Here is a 25732-nt window from a genome sequence, read left to right on the forward strand (position 1 = left end):
GAAAATGCATCCGCATGAGTCCAAAGAAACATGGTAGAAAAACAAATAGGGGAAAGGAGAGAAATGCTGTGACTGAAACAAAAGCCATCTCCTCTTTGCCTCCATCGAACGAGACCTTCCTATTATCTGCCCACACCTCAGCCATCACGTGGGTGGGAGCGCCATGAATAAAAATGTTTGTGTATGCGGATCAGCTGGTGATACTCATGCCTCCAGGTTGGGTTTCCCCTCTAGTAGACTCACGTACAAGACCCCAGGTATTCACCGCTTCCACCTATTATGATGATGCTGAGCTGCAGATGTAGTTGGAGGGCTGCGGACCTCTCCACTCTATACCCCTACCCCATGCCCCCCCCCCCCCCCCCACCCTGCACAGGGCAGAATGCTGAAACGCGTAGTAACGGGGCGCCGCTTGGCCGACTGATGATGCTATTTTTAACTCCCATCCTCAACATGCCTGCCGCTGCAGCTTTCTCAGCTCAAGGTGGCCTACTACTGTATACAGGGTTGACGCATGGTGAATGGTCAATATCACTGGATACTTATGGCTCTGCGAAAATAAAAAGAAAATATTAATTATGTTTGTGCATGAAAAAAGTAATAATCAAAAAGCAATCACAAATCCATCACAGAAAATGACATGGGATGAACAATTAACATTTTCTTTCTCTCTTGTTAGTGATGTTTTTTTTTTAAAGGACATTTTTATGTTTAACGTGCCCAAACGTTGGTTTGTAATAAGAGCGACCACATTGAAGTAAGTACACATTGTGCCACAGCCATTGTTATACAGGGGTTACATTTATTTTGCCCTCAAGATTAGATTCATGGCCTGAAAGGTAGCTTCTATTGAAAAGGGAAAGATAACTCCTAGTATGAATACCATACATGTGAAAGATAGTCACTCAAAATATTCATGCCTGAAACTTTTTGTAATTTTTAGATCTCCGGTATTGGGAAAGACTTTTGGACCAAAATATAATTCTGATAATAAGCACGGCTATTATCTGAAGTCTGTTATACCCAGGCACATACACATTACGTGTATTAGTGTCGAACACAGGAAGGGAGGAACAATTTGGGATGTTTACTCAAATCGGATTGGCTCAATTAGTACCAGCATTGATAAATGTCTGCCATCGTTTAAGACAGCCACTGACTTGTATTGACACTTTTCTCCAATATTAAACATTCGTTCATTCATCATTAAACATTGAACATTGGTTCATCTTCCATACTGCGCATCCTCAAAATAGTTGCGGGAGTTGTTAGAGCCTAACCCAGCTGACTTTTGGGGTGGAAGGCAGACTACACACTAGACTGGTTGCCAGTCAGCCGTAGGGCACACAGAAGGACAAACAACCATCGACACTCACAATCTTACCGCCACCAGCGGGAATCGAGCTGGCGCCTGCCCATACCGAAGTCAGGCGAGTGAGCCTCTAATATTAAACATAAAAAGAAAATTCAAGTTTTTTTCAGTTCATCAAGAAATATTTTCTCCATTAGGATCGACCAAATAAGGTCTTGTCTTTGTCCTTAGTTCACAGGTGTCAAAGTGCCGGCCTGGGGGCCATATCTGGCCCGCCGCCTCATTTTGTTTGAGTGCCGACTTTCTGTTTTAGGATCAAATTCAAATGGTTATAGATGTACATTACAGTTCCTGATTTTACTTTTTTTTTAAAGCAATCATTCATCATCAGTATTTTAATCCATTTTTTTCTTTTTTACCAATGTCTACTGAAACAACTATATGTTGGTTCAATAGACACTAGTGGTCTGTTTGTGTTTTAACAGATTGAGAGCCACAACGACTTGGGTGAAAAAGACCAATGCCACTTACTGTAAACATGGTTTTCTTACATCAAACGCCCATCAGCAGTATTGTGTGTATACATTTGATTACTGTTGTAATGAGGGGTCCTATAAATACAAAAGGTGGTCAGTCAACTTGCGATTTTCATTTCAAAGCAAATGAACTAGGCACTTCACAAGAATTCTTCATCAAATAGACACATTAAGTTTTATAAAAGTAGTGTTCAACCAAATTAGCAATCGGGCTATTGGGATGAGGGGGAAACCAGAGCACCTGGACAAAACCTACGCAAGCCTAGGAAGAACATAGAAATTCAAAATAGGGAGGTCCGGAACTGGCATCGAACCCTCAATCTCAGAACTGTGTGGCCAACGTGCTGGGTCACCCGGCCATCCCTGGTAAAAACAGGAATGTGCATGTGGAATTTGCATGTTCTCCTTGAGCCTGTGTGGGTTTCCTCTGGATATTTTGGTTTCCTCCCACATTCCAAAAACATGCATGGTAGACTGATTGGACACTCCAAAATGTCCCTCGGTATGACTGAGTGTCCATCGATTCAGAGTGTCCCCCTGCCTCTGGCTTAGAGTCAGCTGGGATCGGCTCCAGCACCCCCCACTACCCTAATGTGTGTAAAGTGGTTCAGAAAATGAATGAATAAACAACCCCTAACATTTTGTTCCTTTCAAAGTTCTTCCTCCACAGTAGTAAGTTTATTTTCAAGGTTATTATGTAACGTTTTATTGAATGTAGCAATGCACTCGTGTCCTGTTCGGCTCAAATCAGGTCTTGCGCTCTTTTTTCTGCAGCGACTATAAAAAGTCACTATCATTCAATTATGTAATATCGTGCGGCAACATTTGTTACTATACTCAGCAGTGCTGTGCTAAAAATACACACAGAGAACTGAAATGATACATTGTAGCACAACAATGATCATCAAAAGTTTAGCCTTGAAACAAATGCCAAACTTTTTTTCAGACAGCCAAAACAAAATAGGACAGGAGCAGTTCATCAATAACTTGAATGTCAAGGATGAGACTTTCCCTCTCATGATTAAATATTTACCAAGGGAAAACTGGCTAAAAGATAATATTTATATCCGATAAAACTAATAATGTACATTTGAAAGCTGTGATACTTAATGCGTGAATGCATCCCCTTTGAAATCAAAATTCAAACCTCGCAAAAACGGACGTTTGTCAATAGAGTGCACATTTGTCTCAAATGCAGTATAAATTCCTTGCAATTTTCGTGACACAACAACTGCTGCCTGAGTTATCACAGTAGTGAATACGCAGTACTATCAGCCTGAAAACACTGAATGGACACAAAGCCTCACACACACACTCATTCAATGCAGTGGCTCAGTGGTGTGACAAGTCACATGCCTGTTACATAACAAGACTCCTACTGCTAGGCTCAACGTCCCTGGCTAATCCATGCATGCTTTGATGCAGAGGAGCTATTTATATACTACAGATAAGATAGGCCAGGTCAAAAATATAACTCTACTCAATTATTCATTGAGAAACATTTCTTAGCAGAGCTGGCATAGAGTTATGTTAGACAGGAATAGACCAAGGGAGTAACAATAAATAATGCACATTAGCAATGCAGGAGTCTATTTGCTGCCGTCAAATCTGAATGGGAAGGGTGGGGAACATACAAAAATTGCATGCCTTGCATTTGTATTAATAGCCAAGTGTACATATTTTCTTCTTTAGCCTCTTTGCGACTATCCTGTTATTTTTTTATGTTTTTTTTAAATTCTAAAAATAGCTGCGCTGTCCTCGTGCCATTTTTAGATCTTGTGAGTTAACGGTGTGTGGGTGGAGGGAGGTTGCATGAAAGAAAATATCTTTTCACACATGTGCAGTGTAGTTACACTTGAGTGAATCCCTAATAAGATGAGCCATTCAGCTCAAACCATCACATTCACAATTTTCTGCCAATTCTAACCTACACTTGTTTGAGATGCTTAAAAGGAGCATTATGTAACGTTTGCACTCTACCTATTCATGACAGGGCCCTATTATTTCAATAGAGATTAAAGAAACAAGATTTTTGGAAGTAGTTTTAACATTGTTCTCAATGATTAAGCCAAGATTTTCCCATTTTAAAAGTTGATTGTCACCCCCGAAAAGTAGTTATTCAATAAACAATAGTTTTCATTCTGTATTTGCCCAAAACCATCAGCCAATTATCAGTAATCAGTAAAAATAATCAGTTTTGTCTTTGTCCAGGTTGCCACAGCTATTTAGGTAACGTAAATACATTCCCAGTCAGGATTAATGATAGATATATTGTACAAAACAGCAAAAAAAGTTCAGATTTTTAAATGAGTCATGAAAAATTCAGAAACAGAACACACATGCAATGGAGAAAACTGCAATGAAGGGGAAAAATTGCACAACTTCGCCTTGAAAGGTGATGTACTTTTTAGTGTTCCTATATTACCTCTCTATGGTAAAATGAAATTTGGAATGTAAATAAAGTTGGCACGCGTCCATTCACCAGGGCAAAAACGGCATCTTTACATGGATACATGTTTGCGCTTAATTCTGGGGTCGAGAGGTCAATCACAGGTCGTTACTCACTGTGTGGAGTTTGTATGTTCTCCCCGGGGCTTGCGTGGGTTTTCTCCAGGTACTTCAGTTTACTCCCACTTTCCCATGACTTTCATGGTAGGTTGATTGAACATTCTGAATTGCCCCTAGGTATGAGCGTGAGCATGCATGTTGGTACGTCTCCTTGTGCCCTGAGATTGGCTGCCAACTGCTTCACCGATAGGCTCCAGCACCCCCGTGACCCTTGTGAGGATGAGCGGTTTAGAAAATGTCAAAAGCAGGAATAATCACATCAAATACATATAGAACTGAGTAAAGACAGGCCGGCATTGTGAAAAAAAAAAGGTTACGAAAAGAGAACATCTTGAAATACATTTTGTCATGATAGCATGCCTGTAATTGGCTGGCAACTAATTCAGGGTGTCTCTTGCCTGCTGCCCGTAGTTGACTGGCATAGGCTCCAACACCCTTGTGAGAATAAGCGGATCAGAAAATGAAGGATTGCATGCATATTTTGAGTCAAATTACTCTGGGCACTATGCATGGCTATTTGAAATACAATGGATACACAAGTGAGACCTCAAACAATTTCAGTGAGCAAACTATTGGCAAAAATGTGTTCCTTAGTTTTGAATTGAATTGAATGCCTTTATTGTAATTATACAAATACACAGGTGACATTCAATTCAATTGAAACAAAATGAACAAATTGTTGTTTTGGTGGCCGTGCAACATTGTCGAGTTCGAATTACTGTCTACCATAAAATGTAAAGGAATCTATAAATTAACCCTGATAAAATAAAACAAGTTAACGAACAGTGCCCCCATGCGGTTAGTCGCTTAACATTTTCAATATAAACTATTATGAGAAGCTAATAGCATATGAAATGCAAATTATACACGGGAAGGAAAATTGCCATAAAGATAAGAGTGACGAGAAAAGTTGAACTCCACATAGGGTCTTTAATACTGTACACTTAATACAGATTCCACTTGATGGCCAGAGTGATTTTTTTTTTGCTTGGCAGATTACCTTAAGAAGCAAATGTATCATCTTTTTCATTAAATTAACTTGGACCAAAATCAGTTTTTTTTTAGGTCCCAAACAAATAGGAATGACAGAAGTGCAAAAATATGCATCCATTTCATGAGGAGAAATGAGGCCAAATATTTTTTTAAATTTATGAGGCAACTGAGACCATCTCAGCGACTACCTGGACAATTATGGACTCAGCCAATAAAACAAATTTAAGACACAACACTGTTGCCTGGCCACGTATATCATACATTTCACTTCAGCTGTATTTCCATAAGTATATTATTATCAATAGAACGGGTTTCCCTTTTTGTTTTAAATGCCAACTCTTACACCTGGTGGGGCATGTGTGCAATATTCTATTTCCCTTGCATGTTGGTAAATGCTGATTGGAAAACAGAATTAAAAGTAGTATTGTCAGCTTAGCTCTCATGGCATTTTAAAAATTACTGAAATGTAAAATGTTTTCAACTTTCAACCATGGACAATAACTTGTTTGCATGTTCACTATTTGATGAGGGGATGATGCTGGTAACAATCTGTATGGAGATTTAAGGATAACGACGTTCCCTCTTGGTAAGTAGGTAACACTGAATAGTTCTCAGTCGGTCTTTGGCAGGGGCGAACTCTGGCTGCAGCTTCAATGTGGACTCATACCAGTGCATAGCCTTTTCAAACTCCTCCTGCCATCAAGTCAGACAGACACAATGTGGTTTCAAACTAACTCATCCAAATAAATGATGGAATTACAGATGAAAAAAAATGTTGATTTGATTTACCATTGCTATGTAGACGTTGGCAAGAGTGAAGTGGTTAACAACAAAGTGCGGAGTAATTTCTACAGCCATGCGCGCAACTGTAAGCGCATCCTCCCACAATCGAGCATTCTGGAAGATGTTGGCCAGGCTGATAAGGGGAACATCCTAGTCAGTGGAGAAAAACATATGAAAGTTTGTGATATCATTAATTTAATGAATATTTACATGAGCTAATATCACTCCCCTCATACAGAAATCTTACGGCAATATCTTTTGTTTTCCAAAATGTGAGCTGTGATGCGACCTCAATGACAATGTTCCAAGTACTATGAATTAATTGGTTCCCCATTTCAGCAGTGCCATTCTGCAGATAAGTCTTCAAATCAAATATGTAAATGGTCTACGCAAAAGTATTTGCAAAGTTTTTCCAGACTGGGGAATTCCCACAACTTGAGTGTTGAAGTAGAATAGGTATACACTCATAATGCGGACAAGGATATTTGTTGCCCACATGGAGTCACTATTCTCACATACGCAAAAGCAAACTAAGGGTTCCCAGGTTATTCATTTCTTAGAATTATACAGTGGAATAACATTTTACTGTCATTACTCCATCACTTGAAGTCATTCAGTCCAGTACTAAACGGATGAATGCTTCAGCTGAAAAATAAATTAGTGATTAGTTCGGTAGCAAACTAGTCATGTGTGCGAATGTAAAAAACATTTTTTATTCGGTCATGCTCACTCTAGCCAGAGAAGTGTACAACATTTCGAGTTGTTGATGGTTTGGTCATTTTTCAGAAATATTTTAAGAGTCTGAAATGTTGGCTTTTTTCCGGCTCATCTCGTTAGGGGTTGCCATAGGGTGTCCTTTTCCATGTCAGAATATCTACTGCATCATCCATGATAAACCAACTTAGGAGTTTTTTCAATGCATAGCACGATTAAGCAAGCATGCACGCATGGAAAGCTTTATTGATTATTGGTTAAGGTACAGAGATGGCCTACCTTCATGTGATAAGGAGCGTAATTGAGGGCTTGTCGCAGACAGTCAATTGCCCTCTTGCCTTGACCTTTTACTCTCCAATAAAGTGCAGCCATACTAGATAACACCCACGATGTCTGATTCTACAAGAGATATGACAACACAACGCAAATATTTTATTTAAAAAGGTAACAATCAGGTTATGCCTTTTAATTTTTGTGTTCTGAGTCCATAGGCAATAAATGGTTACTCCAGTACTATTGCAATAACTATTTACTTTTAATTTCTAGTAGCCAAGTAACTAAATGGTTAGTGCATCAGGCTTTCTGTTCTGAGGTCGAGGGTTCGATACCAGATGTGTCATCACTGTGTGGAGTTTGCGTGTTCTCTTTGGGCCTGCGTGGGTTTTCTCTGGGTCCTCAGTTTCCTCCCAAATCCCACAAACATGCAAGGTAGGCTAGTTGAACACTCTAAATTGACCCAAGGTGCGAGTGTGAGCATGAATGGTTTTCCGCGAGTGTAAACGTATGTGGTTGTCCGTTTCCTTGTGCCCTGTGGTTGGCTGGGATAGACTCCAGCACCCCCACACCTTGTGAGTATAGGCGGTTTAGAAAAATGAGTTATTTAAATTCTAACTTACCTTCTCCAACACTTTAGCAATTCGAGTTCCCACCTGCTCAAAGGACTGAGGGGAGAATTCCTCTTTGCCAAGGTTTTGTAAGACCTTAGGCAGGGACAATAAAATGAATATTCCTTTCAAAATTTGACTTAGTATGATTTGTTAAGTATGATTCAAATTTCTTCGAGACTATACACTATTTAACCTACCTCACTCAGTTGGCTCTCTCCGGTGTAGTGGATAGCAGCTCGATTAGCCATGCCTGCCAGGTGGTCAAGGGTGTGCATACTGGTAGCAAGGTTTGCATTGCATAAAGGCTCGACAGCGGGCTCTTGGAGTGGGGTGGCAAAATCGATATGCTCTGTGATGCTGGGGAGAGACATTGAATTAAATTAAAAATGAGTGTCACTAAGCTAAACCACAGATACATGCGGGTCCTCGGTTTACAAAGGTTTTGAAAGATAAGATGCAGGCTATGGACCGCGTGCAATTAAGTCACTTGTGCAAAAGCATTACAAATGGTTCAATTGTACAATGAGTGCTAATTTTCTGGTGACCTCTGGGATGAGCTGTCACTATTTTCATGGGGTCATTTTTTAGGGATGGATTTACTGTATTTGTATTTCATTGAATCATGACCTTCTGGGCAATTGTCAAGTTATGAATAGTTCTGTTAAGTGGACATAATCTGTGTTTTTCTTCCCCAAAAAAGTGATGAGCTAGTCAAGTCCATGATTTAACAAGGGGTAGAAATTTTACATTTCAAGACAGGGAGAGGTCATTTTTTTCTCCATTCCTATTTTACATTTGATTTAGTTCTTGGATAGGTTTGATGACCCTTATTTTTTTAAGTTGTAGCTGTAAATAGAAAGTGCAATTAATTTCTAGGTCAAAAGTATATATGTGCCAATGGTCCGAGCAAAATAAAATTCAACACTCAAACGCTTGTAGACTTCATTGTTCAATAAGATAGAAATGACCAAAGGACTAAACCTACTCGATGTTCTTGGCCGACACAGCGAGCCAAGTGCTTGCTGCAGTGGTGAGGTCAACCCTTCTTGTGCGCTGACACTCCTCTGGCCCTGGCCAGCCTAGACTTGTATAGTCTCTCCATCGACCTGCCCAGTGAAAAGGAAAAGGCAAGATTCAACAATTTGTGAGTCCAGCAGGAATGCCCAGTTAGACATCAGTGATACCTGGAGGACCAGCTGATGGAATAGTTGGTCCGCTAATTTCCAGAATAGAATTCCCTTCAGGCACTCGCTCCCTATGCTGGCTGTCATCAGAGATGGCTAAATTCGCAGTCCCATCAGAGTTTGCCTTCCTTACTCTCTTAACTTGAAAGGTAATCTAACATCAAAACACACTCGGTAAGACAAACCAGTAGTGCCTATTATGATATGTGTGTGATCAATATGCAACAAAAACAGTTATCAACAAGGGGGCAACACTTTTTTCCATTGTAACTCAATTATTATTCTCAAGTGCCAATTTCTGTTCTGTAAGGATACATGTTATTACCCATTCGGATCTGTCGTCATCCTCACAAGTTCCTAAACAAGGCCCCCCACCACTGCGGGGCCCAATCACACGGTCATTCTTGAGCACTCGGATCCCCTGTAAGTCGCCTTGTTTACTACTGACATCCAAAGCTCCTTCAAAAGCTCCCATGAGGTCTTCCTTCAGCTGCCACTCCTCACCAGTGACCCCATCACCTCCAAGTGAGGGGATCATTCCTGAAGGATGGGCAGGCTGCCGTTTTCCTGCAGCCTCTCCAGATCCATTTGTGTCCAAAATAACCTCTGTTCAAAGGAGAATCAGGAATCAGATTTGTCTTTAACATAATTTAGGATGATCAGTTGAAATTTACATTAATTCAAGACAGAGCTAAGCAGAAAATTAAGACAAAGGGTTATAATATAGAGATGCAAAAGTAGGGCGGTGCAAAAATCAGGGCGACTCAATGTGTAGAAAAGTGATCAGCAAATGCAACATTTTGAACTCGAATCAGAACAGTAATGTAAGGGAATTACCCAGGTCTTAATGGAATTAATGCAGTAACATTTAACAACTAAATCTAAAAACATAACACATGATTGACAAATACAGAATGGGGGGGCTTAATTTCTGGAGTTGCCAATGCAGGGCATCTAAAACATCCTCGGTTTCTGAGGCTATTACCAGCATCACAAGCTCTTAATATTACTTTCAAAAAGCAGAGAGTCTTCTATGGCTGATATGGAAGATGTATCTAGTTTTTCTTCACCAGCCTCCCACTCCTCCAGTTGTATGGCCAGTTCATCCTCAGGACTGCAAACAGAACCCCCTGGAAAAAAAACCCACTTAGATAACACTCAGTTTATATGCCCGTATGGATATGGAAATTATGAATCAGGGGGCGGCTTATACGCGAGAAATTATCAAATTCAACAATTTTAAAGCAAGTTTAAGGGTGCAGCTTATATGCAGGGGTGCCTAATATACAAGTAAATAAAGCAGTTAGATGACTGTTCACTGTGGTATTTTCTGTTCTTTACCTGAAAAAAAGTACTCACGTGAACAGGGTTGTTGATTTGAAAGGTTGTAAAGGAAGGGATAAAATTGCAGGCAACGTAGAAGAGGTATGCTGGCATGACACTGTTCACAGCCAGCAAAGGATGAGAAGGAACTGGAGGATGAAACGGCTGTCATCAGGGTGTGACGGAATAATGTCAGAGCTCCTGTCACATTGCCCTGGGCCAACTGCAAGCTCACCAGGCTGAGGAGCGCATGGGGCTGAAGGTGGAAAAGTGGAGTTATTCTGTTATCCATATGTGAAAATATATTTGTCCATTGAAACTAACTAGCACTTTTGTCAGGAACCCATTCTCCAAATACACGTCATAAAAAACTACTGCTGCTCTACAAAAGATAGCCCTGGCCAAGGCTATCTTCACTATTTTGCCACTGAAGCTTGCTAGTTGAAAGTCTTTGGAAACGATCTGCCAGAAAAGTACTGTTTGCATTTGGTATGTGTCTGCCATTCTAGTAGGCAACAAATTATGTGCAATAACCCCAAATCAGATATCAAATCTGTTAAATTTGATGGTGATGGATTATTGTCTACAAACGGTCATCCACAAAAATCCTATTGTCTTGACTTAAATGTGGCATCAGATCGATGTAAAAAAATAATACAATTAAAAAAATCTATATCTATATATCTCTATCTCTATATGTATGTATGTATGTATGTATGTATGTATGTGTGTGTGTGTGTGTGTGTGTGTGTGTGTGTGTGTGTGTGTGTGTGTGTGTATGTATGTATGTATGTATGTATGTATGTATGTATGTATGTATGTATGTATGTATATATATATATATATATATATATATATATATATATATATATATATATATATATATATATATATATATATATATATATATATATATATATATATATATATATATATATATATATATATATATATATATATATATATATATATATATATATATATATATATATATATATATATATATATATATATATATATATATATATATATATATATATATATATATATATATATATATATATATATATATATATATATATATATATATATATATATATATATATATATATATATGGATCGATCTGATTCAGCCTCCTATTGATACTAGAATATCAGAAGTCACACAGCCGTATGTATATACCTCAGTTGCATTATAAGCCAGTGCTTGCTCCAATAGTGCTTCGGCGTGAGTTGTCAATCCATAATGTAGCATCAAGTTAGCAGCATTTGTGAGAGCCAAATAACGGTGGGATCGCGGAGCTTTGATCCACACTTGGCGCAGGCACTGAAGGGCATTCGTGCCATTTCCTTGGGCCCGCCAAAAAAGAGATGCCTCATTGTGGTCTTGCCAGCTGGATAATTTATCCTACACAAAAATAAGACACCGTTAGTGTAGCAATATCTTCAGAAACATGGCGATAAGAGTGGCGATGTAATATGTAGTTAAAGGTAAGGTCTCTATGATGTTTCAAGAAGATAACAAGCACAGTGGACGATTAGTAGAGTATGACAGGCATGCTATAGGAAGCTTGCTCACTTACTGAATTAATTTTTTCCGCAATTTTGGAACCAATTTGTTCCAATGTCAAACCACCACTCCGGGACTGCAATATCTGTAATCAGAAAACAATAATCAAGACTCAATCTTTTTTGTTACGAGATTAAGAACACCCAGAAAATAGAAGCAGGGGGACACCTGGGAGGCAAAGGTATCTGGCAACAGGTCTTGTAAAAGCCAGTCCAGTGAAGTAGGCAGGGAAGTGGAATGCACTTGGGAGGCAGAACGACAAACTGGCAGCATCAGAGTTTGAGGTGGACTATGATTCCCATAGAGCATAGTGGGCACTGAGCTGCAGGGGTACATATAGAATACAATTAGTTAGTCAAGAATTTCTGACAATTGAACGGTCAGATACGGATAAAACACTGATATTGAATGCGTACTTGCCTTTTACTGCTGGTCTCGGCAAAAAAGTGGAATGTTGGCAAAAGGTGTGCAGGGGGGACACTAGGGTATTCACGAACACAGTCTGTCCTCTGAGGCCATAGCAACTTCTGCACAAACTGCAAAGAATATAAAAAATAAATACAAAGAACTTTTCCCCCTCCATAGAAAACTACCAGAGTCCATGCTTAATGTTTTTCAACTTATTGAAGAATGAAGGAGGACATACATGTGTAAAGTAACATTTAAACAGCTTATACAAATTGTTGGGTGCCTAGATAGATGATACCGCCCATATATTCAACCATCTCTAATTATTTACCAATTTCAGGAAATGTCAGGAACGTTTTTGTCCAGCACTTGTTACACTTTTTATACGTGGGAAATTTCATTAAACTGGCTAAACAAAGCGATTGTGATGTTGATAATTGTTTACTGATTTTAATTGAGAAGATAGGCAACATGTCTGAAAAAGAAAATACAGTGTATTACAAACAACATTAATGATCAATCTTGCCTGTGTATCCTCATAATGACTGCCCCAGAGCGCCGCAACGGGATCCTGGTCACCTGACGTGGAAGGATGAAGCTGAGGACTCTGTGCCGTCCGATTTGAATTGTGATCTGACACAAGTGCCACACTGGATGCCACTGACATCTCCTCTCCAAACTACAAAAAGGGGAGGGGTGTGCAACCATTAAGGTTTTTTAATTGCCTGGTTTGCCCCATCAAAAATTATATTCAAGTATCTACCCCCCAAAATATCGAATAATCAAAATATTGTACTTACTTGTACGTAATCAACATGTTCAAACAGGTCACCACGATGGTAGCGCACAGGTAGGTCAAAAGGACAGTGGAGGCTACCTTGCTGTTGACCCAGGCGACAAATTTGATGGTTCCCTGTGCCAATAAAATAATGTATGCCAAGAATGTAATATCCAAGTTTTTTTTCTTTTACTTGCACAACTAATCGTTTATGCAAAAAGCAGTACTTTAGTCTCTGTTTACATAATGATATGTATTTTTAGGATATGAGCAAACTCATTGATCACTGCCTGAAATCTTGGATAACATAATTATCGTCGTACCAAGTTGGGCTTCCTTGGCCATTTGAGTCTCATGAATAATGTTGTGCAGGATTTGCTCCTCCTGCAACAGCTTGTGTTTATCTAGCCCCTCTTGCTGGCGAAGGTAGTGATCATGCTGCTTTTGATACTCCTTGAGTTCATTCAGGGTTCGTTGCAAGGATCTGTATATGTATTAAAAAAATGCACTGAATTATTTTACATTAATAAAAGTACCATTGTTGAGACGACGATACATAAAATAAATATCAACAATGGTACTTTTATTAATGTAAAATAATTCAGTTTAATCACTAAATGACTTATAAAAGGTGTGTATACAAGTGTCTACCTGTGCTGGGCTTCTAGGCGCTGTTCAAGCTTTTGCTGGCAGAGAACAGCATGCTTCCTTCTTAAGGCCAACTCAAAGTCTGGCTGGGCCTGTAATGCCTGCTCATAACACAGTACTGAGTGGTTGTATTCCCCAAGCATCTGATAGAGCAGAGAATATAAGAAAACAGAATATTGAATGTAAAATGTTCATTAGTTTATCCAGTCTTGTTTCAACACAACTTGCTGTATAAAGGCTGAAATCAGTCAGGGTATAACTGTCTATAATCATTAGCAGTTCAGTCCATAGATATTAGGCCACAATCACTTTTCAGCATTCCAGTTTTGTGCCACACAATTGAAATAAAGTGGCACCTGCATTAACTTCAGACCAACTTGAACAATAAAAGGAAATTACACCGAATTTATATTTGCATGCTTCTCCTTTTAAGACCCTACCTAGGTTGATTGGACACTCAGAAATCAAATTGGGATTTAAAAAATATAATTTCTTGCAAATTCTTCGACCTGAAGTCTCAAATTTATGGAAATGTATGGACATCCCTAGACCCTAGATTAAGTCCCTGTTGATGCACTGCCAGGCAACTGCCCCAGTCCTCTGCTGCAACTGCATTGTCTCTAATGAGTTTAAAAGCGATATGTGGGACATTACCAGATGTAATGGAACAACTCGCTTCTCAGCTGTCTCATGAGTATGGTATTCAAGGCCGTGGAACTGGCCTCTTAGAGTATATACGTATTGGGGCAAAAAAAAAGGTGTTCTAGTAGCGTTAGCTGATCATATTCAGCCAAACGCACTTAAAGCCCATCTTGACTGTTTCATTTAAAATCATTTGCAGTGTGGTACAGCGCTGGAATTCACTGGTATATGAATATGGTGCTTTACTTACAGCATAAATATTTCCCAAGGTGTAGTGACTGGTAAATAGGTCTGATGGGAGGTCCAGAGCAGCGTGGGCTAGAACAGCAGCATCTGCTGAGAAATGGGCGCGGTGCAGGATGTTGGCCATGTTAACTAGAGCTACATCCTTGTGATGCCTGGTAAAACACAAAGATCAAAGGGATATAACCATGTGCGGGCAAGGTCACACTAACATAATAAATTTAAGTACCCAGCAAGAACCCCCCCAAAAAGCTGGTACCTAGGGGAAAAGTGCAGTGCACGGACCACACAATCCATTGCCCTTAGAGGCTCATTTTTTATACGCCAATAAAAAGATGCCATGTTGTACAGCACCCAGGATGATGCATTCTGAAACACAAAAAATTGAGGATAATTATTTTTGTTGGTTTCCTTTGCCAAAATATATTTTTTTTTGTACTTAATAACGGCTGTTATCAGGTGGAAGAGCACAATGTATTTGTCAATGTGGTCCCAGGAGACCCAAATAATTGCAGGAGCTTTTGTATTAAGGTTGTTGCATCAATAAGATACGTGCAAAAACATACACTGCTGAATATTTAAATATATATATATATATATTTTTTTTTACATGACATAAAATACAAATTTTACCCTCAGTAATGCCTGATGTATGCGATGGCCCACCACGTCTATTATGGGGCCGAGTTTATGACACAAAGAACTAAAAATTGGGTCCTCCTTTGAAAGTAATGGGGAAGTGAGGTTTGCCCGCTCTTGCACACCCTACAACACACCATGAAGAACACATGTTAAATGCATTAGTCTATTTGCTTTAAGTGATAAATGCAACAAATAAATATATATTAAATGCATGGTAGCGGTCACATTTACATTTCCAATCTAAACAGATTTCAAATACAATAGAGAAAAAGCAAACCACCTACTCACCCTGAGATGCTGAAATGCATGGATGCTATAGGGTAATTCCAGTACTTTTGCACATTCTGGCTTTTCAAGATCCGGGGGCAGAGCAGAGAGTAAATCCACGTAGTCTTCAGGGCTACAACATAAAAGTGGATGGACATTAAAACACTATTACAAACAGTTTTTAGGGAAATCAATGATCAATGTTGCTTGTGCTTGCTGTTTTTTTTGCAAGGAAAACAGTGAAAGATTATGATATCTGCAACATGATAAAAGAGAATACTGTACATTCATACTTTTTGCAATTAAGCAAGTTTTGGTAATGTCCAGTCAGGAGGAAACATTTAGCTAATCCTGTCTGTTACGATGTTCATCAAGTCTAAATAAAACATATAATATGCCATGCTTATGTTTTCGGGCGAAATGCAATCAATTAGTGTGTGATATATTGCCAATTTTGCGATATTATATTTTTAATACATTTATAGTTACTTATTCAACTCACTAGGTGCCTAATTCTAAGGAAGGACAAGTGACAAGAAGAAGAGTTTTCTAATTTTACCCACTTTTCTATTACATGCAGTTTGGGGCAAAAAGATTCCCGTAGACCTTAAACATTTTTTAAATTAAATACATTTTCCACATTGTTAACCTGATTGTTGTAAATGTTGACGAAAGCGTAATATAATGTTGGTGAAAGTGTAATGCAGGGGCACACACACTTTCTTGCTCCAAGATCTACTTTTCAAAGGGACAAAATCCCGCAATCTACTTTCAGGGTGGGCAAAGCGGCCATGGAGGGCTGATGCGGGTGCAGCATTTTGTTCCACAAAAACTTTAACCAACGGGGATTGTGCTGAAACGAGAAGCACCCGACTACAATTCACTTATTGCACTTCTATCATACCACATTTGTGGAAAAGTATCGCATAGGGGAGGGATCAAAATGTTATTGTCGAGCCATCTACCCATAGTAGATCGCGATCTACATAATGGGCACACCAGGTGTAATGCAATGTTTTACTGTACATTAGAATGATGTCTGGTTGTTTTTTGTAGGATTTGAATTCATAACAATACAACTGTATTCCCTATCTAGACGGGAAGCAGCATGACACGGCATATAGTTTCTACATAAAATTAAAATGGAACAGTTAAGGTGACGTAGACCTTGACCAATCTTACTTTTAAATGTGTCCTGAATCGTCTCTTATGGATAAAAAGCAGAAAACACAACACCTTGTTGTAGTGAGTTAGATTGAATTTCAAGGCTCACCTGATGTCTTTACTTTCTAAAGAGATGTAAGTTCCATCGTAAAGATCGAGGTCACCAAGTGGAACTTTGGCCATAATGCAGTCTGTATCCTCTTTGTAGTGACGCTGTTCCAGCCCTGTGTCCCGGTCTTCATTTTCCTCAATGTGAATCTTCTGTGCTACAAGCATCTTCTACTCGAAATGGGGACAGAGAAAATAGAATGAAATTCAACTTAAGTGCTCAGAGATATTCAATTTTTAACTATAAATTAAATAGTGAATAGTGTAAGTAATATAATATGTAAAAAAAATACTGAGCAATTGATTTTGGAGTATCGGTCGGCAATACAAACAGCATCGGCCTCACAGTACTGGGGTGGAGGGTTCGATCTACCGTGGGTCCTCACTGTGTGGAGTTAGCGTGTTCTCTCCAAGCTTACGTGGGTTTTCTCTGGGATATTTATACAGTCCAAAAAGCCTTCCATGCATGTTTTTGGAATGTGGGAGGAAACCGGGAAGAACATACAAACTCCACACAGGGCGGGCGACCAGGATTTGAACCTAGGACCCCAGAACTGGCCGGCCGTTGTGCTAACCACTCAGCTGCCAGGCTGTCATATACCATACATAAATATGCAATATATTTCGGACCCTTTTTGGGGTAACACTCTACTAGGCTTACACTAACGACCCAGGTTAATCTCTGAGTTTACAATCATAGTCAAAATATTCTGTCAACATGTGTTTTTTAGCAAAAGAACCCAATTTAGAGAAAGCTTTGGTGCCATCTTCTGGCATTGCACAAGGATCAACCAAAAAAACAACAAGACACACAAATAGGTTAGTTTTCAGCAATAACAAAGTACCACAGGTACAACACTGTTACACTCACTCACCTCTAGTTTCTTAAGGTAGCTGACACGAGATTCTTGTCTCATGAAGATCACCACGTCATGTGGATGCTTGAGATTCAAAGGTGAATCAACCTGGAACAAGTTTAGTATGGGTAGAGTACTAGATCTTAAATATCACACGTTAACCTCAACATTAGGCTGTTTTGTGTGTCAAGGTCGCTTCAAATCCTTCAGATTGTCACGTAAAGGGAAATCATCCAACGCATAAATTTAGCATAACACAGGGGATGTGACAGGGTCACGGTTTGATGTTTTGGTCATTTTGACCTTACTCACCTACCATCTCTTCTGTGTTTTACTTTAAATCGTCGAGGCTAAATTAGGTAGTTTCTGAGCAATCTCACCCTATGCGATAGGGCTAACAAGCCACTGGTAAAGCATAATCAAAAAACAATCCGGACAAAACATATTTATATGTTACTGGTAATGCTAACCGATCTAGCATTTGACTGGTCAGTAATAGGGGCGAGAGGTAGGTAGCCAATAATGAGCTGTCATACTTGCTGTTGTATTTTTCCGTCCTCTGTGACAACCCAGTGGGTCGTCGCTCCACCGGAATCCACGATGAGAATGCAGAGAAGAATGAAAAGTTTCCCCTGTAAACACGTTTTTTGCAAATAGCGACGGGCGTACGAGTCAGGGGATATTTTCTCCACGTCCGCCATTTTTGTGTCTCTTTAGCACTGTGGCAACTGGCAACAAACGAGCGGCCTCCGACCACACAGCGGCGCTGTGAGAAACTCGACTGCAATGCAAACGCAACACCACGTCAGTCACAGGCAAAGAGCTTTTGTCGTCGCCGTTTTGGACGATGCAAAGATCGGCGATTTTACCAATTTGGACATATGGACTTGTCATTGAATGAATGAATTAATTTATCTGCCGTTTATACCAGAATTTTGCTAACGTAGTATTTTAACTTTAGTGGCTCAAATCCTTCCGCTTCTGACAATGACAGGCAAACAAGAGTTGCTATAAAAATGTAAATGTTTTATATATACCACACAAATAACAACAAAAATAAACAACATCCTTTTTAATACATTAATAAATAAATTGGCGTTACTTGTTAAAAAATACTAGGTACTGCATACCAACCAAATCTGTCATTTGAATGTTAATTGAATAAATGGATTGCAGAAGACTGGACGCGTTGTCTATTATGTTTATTGTCTAGGTTGTGACGTAGTGTATGACGTGTGACAGGAAATTCTCAAGACACAACTTTCCGATTTACTCAAGGTACTATTACTTTAAAATGGTTATTTACTTTTGCCTTCATGTTTTCCTTCACGTACTAGATTATGATGACATTTCTACATGTTGTGTTGATTAGTAAAAAGTTTTAAAAAGTATCTAGATGTCGCAGTGTGGAGTGAAAATTGACAGTTCCGCATGTGTACACTTTTTGCATTTCCCTGAAAATTGACATTTTCAGAACATTTTATAGTTTGGGTTTTGATGAAATGTATTGAAAATAATAATTAAACAATAGTTTAAAAGTGAAACATGAAACATTCAAAATGAACCCGTGTGATAAACAGTTATGTCAATTGTCACAAAAACTACCTGGCTAGTGACTATTTGGACACAGATTTGCTCGTTTTGAAAAAAAAATCGCAACATGGCAAACTTATATAAAGTTTAGCAATGGTTTAGTTTCTTCTTGCTGTGTTTAAGAAACCAAGATGTGATCGAGACTAGAACTCATCCATCAAGAATTTTGGCAGTCTTGACTAGGAATAAGATTGATAAAAATAAATAAATTTAGAAACGTGCCTGCGTACATTTGTGTCTGTGTGTGTCTGCGTCTGTGTGTCTATGTGTGCGTGTGTGTCTGTGTCTGTGTGTGTGTCTGTGTGTGTCTGTGTGTGTGTCTGTGTGTGTCTGTGTGTGTGTCTGTGTGTGTCTATGTGTGTGTGTCTGTGTGTGTCTGTGTGTGTGTGTGTGTCTGTGTGTGTCTACGTGTGTGTGTGTGTGTATGTGTGTGTCTGTGTGTGTGCTCTGTATGTGTGTCTGTGCGTGCATTTATGCGCGTGTGCATATTTGCTTTTGCGTGTAAGTACGGTTAACCTCTTAACACAGAAAAATTCTAGTACACAATCATTGGGATTTATTGATTGTAAAAAAAAAAAAAAAATACAAGAAAGAACTAATCAAAATGTGGTCTCAAGTTCACGACTAACTTCAGAGTTTAAACACAAAGTGTATTCCCCTCTAAATGTTTTAAGACCATGGTTATCATATTTCACAATGCTGTCATATAACCAAGTTTTCCGAGTGACTTGTGTTAAATTATTACATATTATTCACAACTAGTTGTCACTTATTGTATCATCTTCCACAGATGTCATGCCCTGGTAGTCATAAAGGGAGTTTGGAGGAGGTCAGTTATGAGGGAGCTACCGGTGGTGAGCTTTCCAGTTGTGCATTGGCGATGCTTGAAAGGGAACGAGAATCCATACAAAGCCCATCAGAGAACCCTAGTGCCTCTACTCTTCTTCCATCCACTGCAATTGTGCAGGGCTATGATGTGGAGTTTGACCCACCACTTGAGGCAAAATATGAGTGTCCTATCTGCCTAATGGCTCTCAGGAATGCCATTCAAACACCATGTGGGCATCGTTTCTGCAAGACGTGCATTGAGAAGTCAATTCGGTAGGCAATTGTCTTGCTTCAGTTTTCAAGCCTAACTTAAGGAATTTAACTTGTTCAATCTTTTCTCAGTTATAGCACAGATGTGATCGTGTAACAAGTGTTTTTTTTTCTTCTAAAATTAAAGGGATACAGGACAGAGATGCCCAGTGGACAATGAAATGCTTTTAGAAGAGCAACTGTTTCCTGATAACTTTGCCAAAAGAGAGATTCTTTCCCTCACTGTTCGCTGTCCAAATACTGGCTGTAGTGACAAAATGGAACTTCGACATTTAGAGGTGAGAAAAAATACTATAAAGGGATAACACTATTTTAAAATAGAAATGTCTGTCATTATCCTTCCTTCCTGCAATACAAACTGTTCGACATTCATCGGTGGATGTTTATGAAATTTGATAGGCACCAAACTATATTTTTAAGTTATATTTTTATTCATAGTTCAACCAACTTAATTAGGCTGATGATATTTGGTATGTAATTGCTAGAGATGTGTAATCCTTGGAGCTGGATGTTTTTTCCCCACGTTTTTCTTCTTCTCAGGAGTGAGTATTTAGATTCATTAAGCGTGGATGTATTTTTGCCTGTAGGTTCTGAGTTTGTCACTAGGGGGAGCTGGGAAGTCAATGTTTATTTTGAGTTTGTTTTATTAAAGCCTGAGGACCTTTCAATTTGGAACTTTTTGTCACAGCCTTCATTCAGCCTGTCGTAGCACACGAGTTCTTGTTGGTTTAAACTTAATAGTGAAAGACAAATTTGAAAACATAATGTAGTAGTCAGTTTTGGGAGTTACCTTATGGCTGTGCAGACAAGACCGTTTAATATTATTATTTAATTTTTTTTGTTAATAATTCTCTGTGAAATATTTATCTTTGCTTTTCATTCCCTCTTCCTTCCAGAATCATTTGGCACAATGTCCATTTGCTACTGTACCCTGCCCTCAATGCCAAGAGTCCATAAGAAAAACCTACTTAGAGGAACACAAAACCATAGAGTGCCGAAGAAAACTTATGTCCTGCCCAGACTGTGTTGCAACCTTTCCATATGAGGAAATGGAGGTATGTCATTTTTACCAGCTCCCAAATTTCACACAGTTCCTACTTCACACATCATTTGTTTTTCATTATTTACATCATGAGCCCAAGGGTCATTTTCAATGTTTCTTTTTCAGCTTCATGAGCAGCAGTGTCCATTCGCAAACATTAAGTGCCAGTACTGTGATCTAGATCTCATCAGAGACCAGGTATGAGTCTATGTATGTGTACACATATATGTATATTTGTATTTTGTTTGATGAAACTGCAATCTTTAAATAAAAAGGCCATTTTTACATATCTTGCATATTACAACCACTATATTCCCTATGTTTCTATGTTCATTTTTTGGATGTCCTTTCTTTTGGATATCCTTTATAAATCCCTTTATAAACTCCAGCGTGGGCCAAAATTCAGCTGCCTCAGGTTGTTGAAGAAAACCCGTTCTTCCAACAGATTACCCCTGTTTCACTCCGATTCACTGGCTTCTGTTATAGTTTAAAATGCAATTTGAAGTCCTCCTGCTCAACCAGCTGTACATTATACCGATTACCACTTAGATTTGCACCCTTGGATCATTGTCCTCTCTCAACATCCATGTCCTGCCTGCACGCCTTATTACTGTGAGGGGCGGAACATTCCGTATTGGCTCTTTTTCTTGCCAACCAAGACTACTTTCTATTCTCAATGCCAAATTCAGAGCACAGCTGTTCAAAATGACATACTACTCTTTCAGGCTTATCTTTGAATTGATAGATACTTAATTGTATAAACTATAAAGTATATCAGGTTGCGTGTGTGTGTGTGTGTGTGTGTGTGTGTGTGTGTGTGTATGTATATATGTATATAAGTATATAGTAGTCTTTTTGTAGTTAGTGTGTGCAACTAGATCTAGGATGAACTTACTACTTTGCAAATCATTTTTATTGTTTTAATTCGTTTTTAACACAACGTTACAACTTCCTTGGAGCTGGGGTTATTGGAAAACACTTGTTTATTGGTCGTGCATCTTATGGTCCGGTGCACTTGAAAATCCACTAAATATGTTAATGTTATTTATTAACTACAGTGTACGTTAAAAATGTGCCTTCATTTTTGTTTTGTCTTTATTTTTCTATAGATTGACTCTCATTGTGATACAGATTGCCCTAAGGCTCCAATTGCCTGTACCTTTAGCACTTTTGGATGTAAGGAAAGGGTAGGTGATGTGATTTAAAGTACATTCAGTAATAACGTTTGGGGAACTATTCAGGTGAAATGATCTGCTGCACAACTTGTTTCAAATTCTGTTCTCTACAGATGCAGCGACACAACCTGGCTCAGCATATGCAGGAGTTCACGCAAATGCACATGCACTACATGGCTGAGTTTGTGCGTTGCCTTAGCATTAACGGCACCACACCAAAGTCACAATGCGCTCTTGGACCTTCTGTTTTATCTGATGAGCAAGGCGCAACATCCGCGTCACCGTCCCATAAAGGAACTGCAAGCGGCAGCTGCGGCCCATGTCCCGTTAGCAACGAAATGCAGAGGATCCGGGATATGGACGGACGATTAGTGAAACAGGATCACCATCTCCGTGAGCTTATCATCTTAGAAGACACTCGGGTACGTATGTATCCTCAAACAGAATAAGGCTTTAGTCCAGGGGTCGGGATCCTTTTTGAAAGAGGGAGCCATAAACTATTCTTATTTTCTAATGTTATTGCTAAAGAGCCATTCTCAGAATTTAAAAGTAAAAATATATGATAATGTGCGATTTCTTTAAAAAATGTCATTTCACCACTTTTTAATCACAATAAGTCTCTGATTTCTTTTGACAACATTATTATGCTATTGCTATTCAATCCGTATTAATGAGCTGAGTAATGAAAAACTAAATTATGATTAAAGGGGTGCTAGAGCTAGTCTCAACACCACAGGGTCGCTGTGACGCTCCTATTGGTGCATTCGGGACTCGCCTCTATCACTAGTGATTTCCATAATTTACCTCACAGGTTAGTGGAGAGCCATATAAATCACAGCCACATATGGCCGTCGAGCCGTATGTACCCTACCCCTGCTTTAGTCTATGATTATAGTTGTGTTTTTTTTTACAAATATGATTTGGATTGCTCTTTCTTTCATACAGGTGGTCCAGATTGCACAGCTCCAGAAAAGAGTGGCTGTTCTGGAGGAGACAGTGAAGGAGCTCGAGGCACAACAAGGTCATGGCATCTTCATCTGGCGACTCAGAGGTTTCTCGGCCCACCTCCGCAATCAAGAAGCAGGCCTTCCGGTGGTTGAACACAGCCCGGGCTTCTACACGGGTCGACCGGGCTATAAACTGTGCCTTCGCTTACACCTGCAAACCCCCAATGCCCCACGCTGTTCCAACTACATCTCCCTTTTTGTCCACACCATGCAAGGAGCTTTTGATGAACAGTTGAGCTGGCCTTTCCAAGGTACTATCCGCCTTGCTATTCTCGACCAGGGCCCTAATGCTCAACATCACATGGAGGTGATGGAGACTAATCCAGACCTACAAGCCTTCAAGAAACCCGCCATTCAGCGTAACCCCAAAGGGTTTGGTTACGTGACTTTCCTGCACTTGCATCAGCTGAATCAGCGGAATTTTGTCAAAGATGACATTCTCCTCATCCGCTGCGAGGTAACGCCACGATTTGACATATTCCAACGTGAGGCACCCACAGTGCTGCCGAGGGGACCCGAGGCCTCCCGTGACTAACTTATATTGCATGTCAGTCATGCTTAGTTCACCCTGTTCTAAGTTGAATGTGCTATTTTGCTGAGATTTATTATCAGCCTTCAAAGGTTTTGATTGAGTCTTAACCTAATTTCCTTTTTAAACAGGTCCGAATATTCTGCTTGTGCGAAGATCTTTTATTAAACATGTGTACATTTAAAATGATTAAGGCCTGTAAAGAGATTTCTTCTAATATAATACGTAAAGTGTAGTGACCAAGTCCTATACGAGGTCAAGTACTGGCTGCTGAATATGACTGAAGTGCGGAAAACATGTAGAGAATGAGCACAATTCATGAGTGAGTGAATGAGCATGAACAATTTAGAATTATCAAGCACCAAAGCAGTGAACAATCCATGGGTCCATTCAAAAGAGGCAATTCGAGGAATTATAACAAATAAATAGAGCCCCTTGCACTGAAGGGTGCTTGAGCCCATATAAAACATAGGGACAACTATATTCCAGCCTGAGTCTTACACTCCAAATGTTGTGTGCCACAGGCACATGCTTGATTGGCAGGTCAAGGTGGAAGGGAGTGTGTTTTCGCATATTCAGTTAATCCACCCACAGTGTTTGAATTCTTAGGGGATGGCTCTATTTTTTACAATATTGGAGCCTGGTTCTATATTTTTTGGGTTGACAATAGTAGTTTTCTGGTTGGTTAAATTTAAGCTTTTTTATTTTCACTTCACACTCTGTTTAATGTACATTTTCTGCATACAAACGGACTGTTACTGCCACTTAGCACTGTTGTTAAAAAAAATACCAATAAATACCACTAGCATATGCAAGAAAACAAGATTTGTGAAGGATTGTTAACCCTTGTTGTTGCCATGCCTTGCAAATTGTCTCACAATGGTGCTTGATAACATTTGAATAGTGATTATTATAATTGTTGACTGAAATGTATCTCTTAGATTCATGCCAACATTGTGATGGATCACACAAAGTTTATATCTTTCAAATGTGCCTTTACATTTATGAAGTTACTTCCTAATATCAACCAAAATGTAGACTGTTTTGTGCTGCTTATGTAGGAGAAATAATGAATGAACCAAATAACCAATTATGACTGGTGTGGAAAATATGTTTTTGTGTTTGAGATATTGTAACTAATCTGTGAAAGTTGCTCATTGTACACAGTCATGTTTAAAAAGATTCCTATCATTCTGCTTAGAAATAAAGTGTATTTAGATTTAAGGTTTCCTATGATTTATTGCCTAAACTAAGATTTTAAGATGGCAAACTCGACAAATTCGGTTTAAAATTATTAAGGAACAAGTGGGTGGTGGTTAAGTTTATGGATGAGATAAGGGTCCATCAATTGCACAATAGGTTCACCCCCTTTGAAAAGTACGATTACCAATCATCTGGTCCTGTTTTAATTGGTATTCTATTTCATGTAGATTTGTAATCATCTGTGCTCTGTTATTGTACAGAGTTATATACTATTGTATTTTGAAAAATAAGAATTATAATTAAGTCTAATGATTATTATTAGCAATTTGTGAGCGGCATATGCAACAAGCAAACAATCTTTATTACATAAATATCAATATAAAGTCTATCAATTTGCCATGTCATCTATAAAGGTGACCTTGCATTGATTTCAAATGTCATTTTATGAAGTTTTCACG

General features: G+C 39.0%; 2 protein-coding genes across 3 annotated transcripts; one reads left to right on the forward strand and one right to left on the reverse strand.

Moving 5' to 3' along the window:
- Positions 1 to 5326: 5326 nt before the first annotated feature.
- Positions 5327 to 18828, reverse strand: ttc17 (tetratricopeptide repeat domain 17). Of its 2 annotated transcripts, XM_077713067.1 has the most exons (26): positions 18758 to 18828; positions 18164 to 18408; positions 17646 to 17735; positions 16772 to 16941; positions 15520 to 15631; positions 15223 to 15354; positions 14849 to 14958; positions 14597 to 14744; positions 13708 to 13847; positions 13380 to 13540; positions 13079 to 13191; positions 12805 to 12957; positions 12291 to 12406; positions 12039 to 12192; positions 11884 to 11955; positions 11484 to 11708; positions 10337 to 10556; positions 9988 to 10107; positions 9303 to 9583; positions 8978 to 9131; positions 8779 to 8899; positions 7991 to 8150; positions 7803 to 7886; positions 7186 to 7305; positions 6199 to 6342; positions 5327 to 6102 (listed from the first exon to the last, which is right to left on the reverse strand). In XM_077713067.1, the coding sequence occupies exons 2-26, from the start codon at positions 18326 to 18328 to the stop codon at positions 5971 to 5973; spliced, it is 3597 nt and encodes a 1198-aa protein (XP_077569193.1). In that variant the 5' UTR covers positions 18329 to 18408; positions 18758 to 18828; the 3' UTR covers positions 5327 to 5970. The 2 variants fall into 2 exon arrangements, with proteins under 2 accessions (XP_077569193.1, XP_077569195.1); XM_077713069.1 differs by lacking the exon at positions 18758 to 18828 and having other exon boundaries at positions 18164 to 18724.
- On the forward strand, positions 18752 to 25295 carry traf6 (TNF receptor-associated factor 6). Its single transcript, XM_077713070.1, has 8 exons — positions 18752 to 18905; positions 20011 to 20321; positions 20446 to 20596; positions 21215 to 21373; positions 21487 to 21558; positions 22470 to 22547; positions 22649 to 22957; positions 23481 to 25295. The coding sequence occupies exons 2-8, from the start codon at positions 20011 to 20013 to the stop codon at positions 24075 to 24077; spliced, it is 1677 nt and encodes a 558-aa protein (XP_077569196.1). The 5' UTR covers positions 18752 to 18905; the 3' UTR covers positions 24078 to 25295.
- The last annotated feature ends 437 nt before the right edge of the window (positions 25296 to 25732 follow it).

Source organism: Stigmatopora nigra, chromosome 3 (assembly GCF_051989575.1).
Source record: "Stigmatopora nigra isolate UIUO_SnigA chromosome 3, RoL_Snig_1.1, whole genome shotgun sequence".
Taxonomy (NCBI): Eukaryota; Metazoa; Chordata; class Actinopteri; order Syngnathiformes; family Syngnathidae; genus Stigmatopora; species Stigmatopora nigra.

Coding starts and splice junctions, on each gene's coding strand:
- ttc17 (XM_077713067.1), bottom strand. CDS start 18,328: ATGGCGGACGTGGAGAAAATATCCCCTGACTCGTACGCCCGTCGCTAT. Junction 12,958..13,078: donor AACATGTTGATTACGTACAA/GTAAGTACAATA, acceptor CCCTTTTTGTAG/TTTGGAGAGGAGATGTCAGT. Junction 12,193..12,290: donor GCCGAGACCAGCAGTAAAAG/GCAAGTACGCAT, acceptor GTACCCCTGCAG/CTCAGTGCCCACTATGCTCT.
- traf6 (XM_077713070.1), top strand. CDS start 20,011: ATGTCATGCCCTGGTAGTCATAAAGGGAGTTTGGAGGAGGTCAGTTAT. Junction 21,374..21,486: donor TTCCATATGAGGAAATGGAG/GTATGTCATTTT, acceptor TTTCTTTTTCAG/CTTCATGAGCAGCAGTGTCC. Junction 22,548..22,648: donor CTTTTGGATGTAAGGAAAGG/GTAGGTGATGTG, acceptor TGTTCTCTACAG/ATGCAGCGACACAACCTGGC.